Genomic DNA, 1340 nt, shown 5'->3' on the forward strand with positions numbered 1-1340 from the left:
GGGTAAAGGGGTGGGGTGGGGTGGTGCAAATATGGAAACGTTCGGAGGGGGGAAGGAGAGGAGGGCTGGAGATCCCCACCCCGCTACCACCTGTAACCAAAACTAAGCCCCCCTGTTCCTGCAACGGCAGACTGATGACGATTGTGCTAACCCATCCATCTTCATTCATTTCATGCTTTATGACACACAGGCTCCCAAACAACCCCAGACCCTACCTCGCGGGGCCGTCATGGCAGCCCAGCCCCACAAACAAACCGCTTTACAACCACTTGCCCCCCCCCAAAAAAACGCACATGCCCCAAAACACTGCACAAAACAGTGCACAATACCATATGCCCTCGCTCGTTGCACCCCAAACCCCACCGGGCCGGGTCGTAAAGGTTGAACTCCTGCAGGCGCCGAGCCACGAGCTGCAGCACAAAGCCGCCCGCGTACACAGGGACTGAGGGGTCCAGGGCGGGGATGACCCAGGGCAGGGCTCCGATATGGTCCTCGTGGCCTGGGGAGCGGGTGTGTTCGTGTGTATAGCACACATGAGTTCGGGTGTGCTTGTCTGTGCAAGCATGTAAGCGCGTGTGCTGCATGCGTGGGTTTGCGTGCCGTGCTCTTGTGCTGCGATCAGTGTTGATGACCAATAAGTTGAGCTCATGGCCCCCTCCGACCGCGTGCGTTCCGCCGCTGCATGCCCACGCCGTCGCTAGCAGCTGCGCAGCCACTGCTGCCCCGCCAAGTTGCTCGCCCGACGCACTTGCTAGCAGCAAGTCTGACCGGGCAAGCCCTCTGTGCTTGACAGTGGCCAGCGGTGCAGCCGCACCCCCCCTCCTTCACGCACCACCCGTTGACCGCCACAGCACCCTCAGCGGCTGGATTCCCGGTCATGGGAGGGCAACAACGTGGGGAGTAACCCTGGGGCCGCTCACCGTGCGTGATAACGACGGCCTCAATCTTGTCGCGCCACTGCGCCAGGAAGGACACGTCTGGCAGGATCTTCTGCATGCCCAGGTCGGCAAAGCTGCGAGTGTGCAATGATTTTGGGGGGTGCGTGTGTGTGTGTGTGTGTGTGCGTGTGTGTGTGTGTCTGCGCGTGCGCGCGTGTGTGTGAATGAATGGTGTGTACATGTGGTGTGTGTGGTGCGGTGTGGTGTGTGTACAGCATGTGTGTTTGCGTGCGTGCGTGTGTGCGTGTGTGTAATGGGCGGATGTGTACACAGGTGAATCCGCAGGGCAGCAAGGGGGCCACCGTCGCTGCCACTTGCTGTGCCGCTGCCTTAGGTGGCAGGCGCCACCCCCCTCCTCCTCCCCGCGCCCTCGCCTCGCCAGCGTCACGACTACACCAAGAG

The 1340-nt window shown here is 61.4% G+C and overlaps 1 protein-coding gene across 1 annotated transcript in view; it reads right to left on the reverse strand.

Moving 5' to 3' along the window:
- Positions 1 to 102: 102 nt before the first annotated feature.
- The window catches only part of MNEG_6877 (hypothetical protein), a gene marked incomplete at both ends in the record, with an annotated part of 2213 nt that continues 975 nt past the window's right edge, over positions 103 to 1340 (reverse strand). The window contains 3 exons of the mRNA XM_014044648.1: positions 103 to 112; positions 364 to 499; positions 921 to 1012. Coding sequence (XP_013900102.1) covers positions 103 to 112; positions 364 to 499; positions 921 to 1012 — 238 coding nt within the window. The remainder of the gene's footprint in view (positions 113 to 363; positions 500 to 920; positions 1013 to 1340) is intronic.

This window comes from Monoraphidium neglectum, assembly GCF_000611645.1.
Source record: "Monoraphidium neglectum strain SAG 48.87 unplaced genomic scaffold scaffold01164, whole genome shotgun sequence".
Lineage (NCBI taxonomy): Eukaryota > Viridiplantae > Chlorophyta > Chlorophyceae > Sphaeropleales > Selenastraceae > Monoraphidium > Monoraphidium neglectum.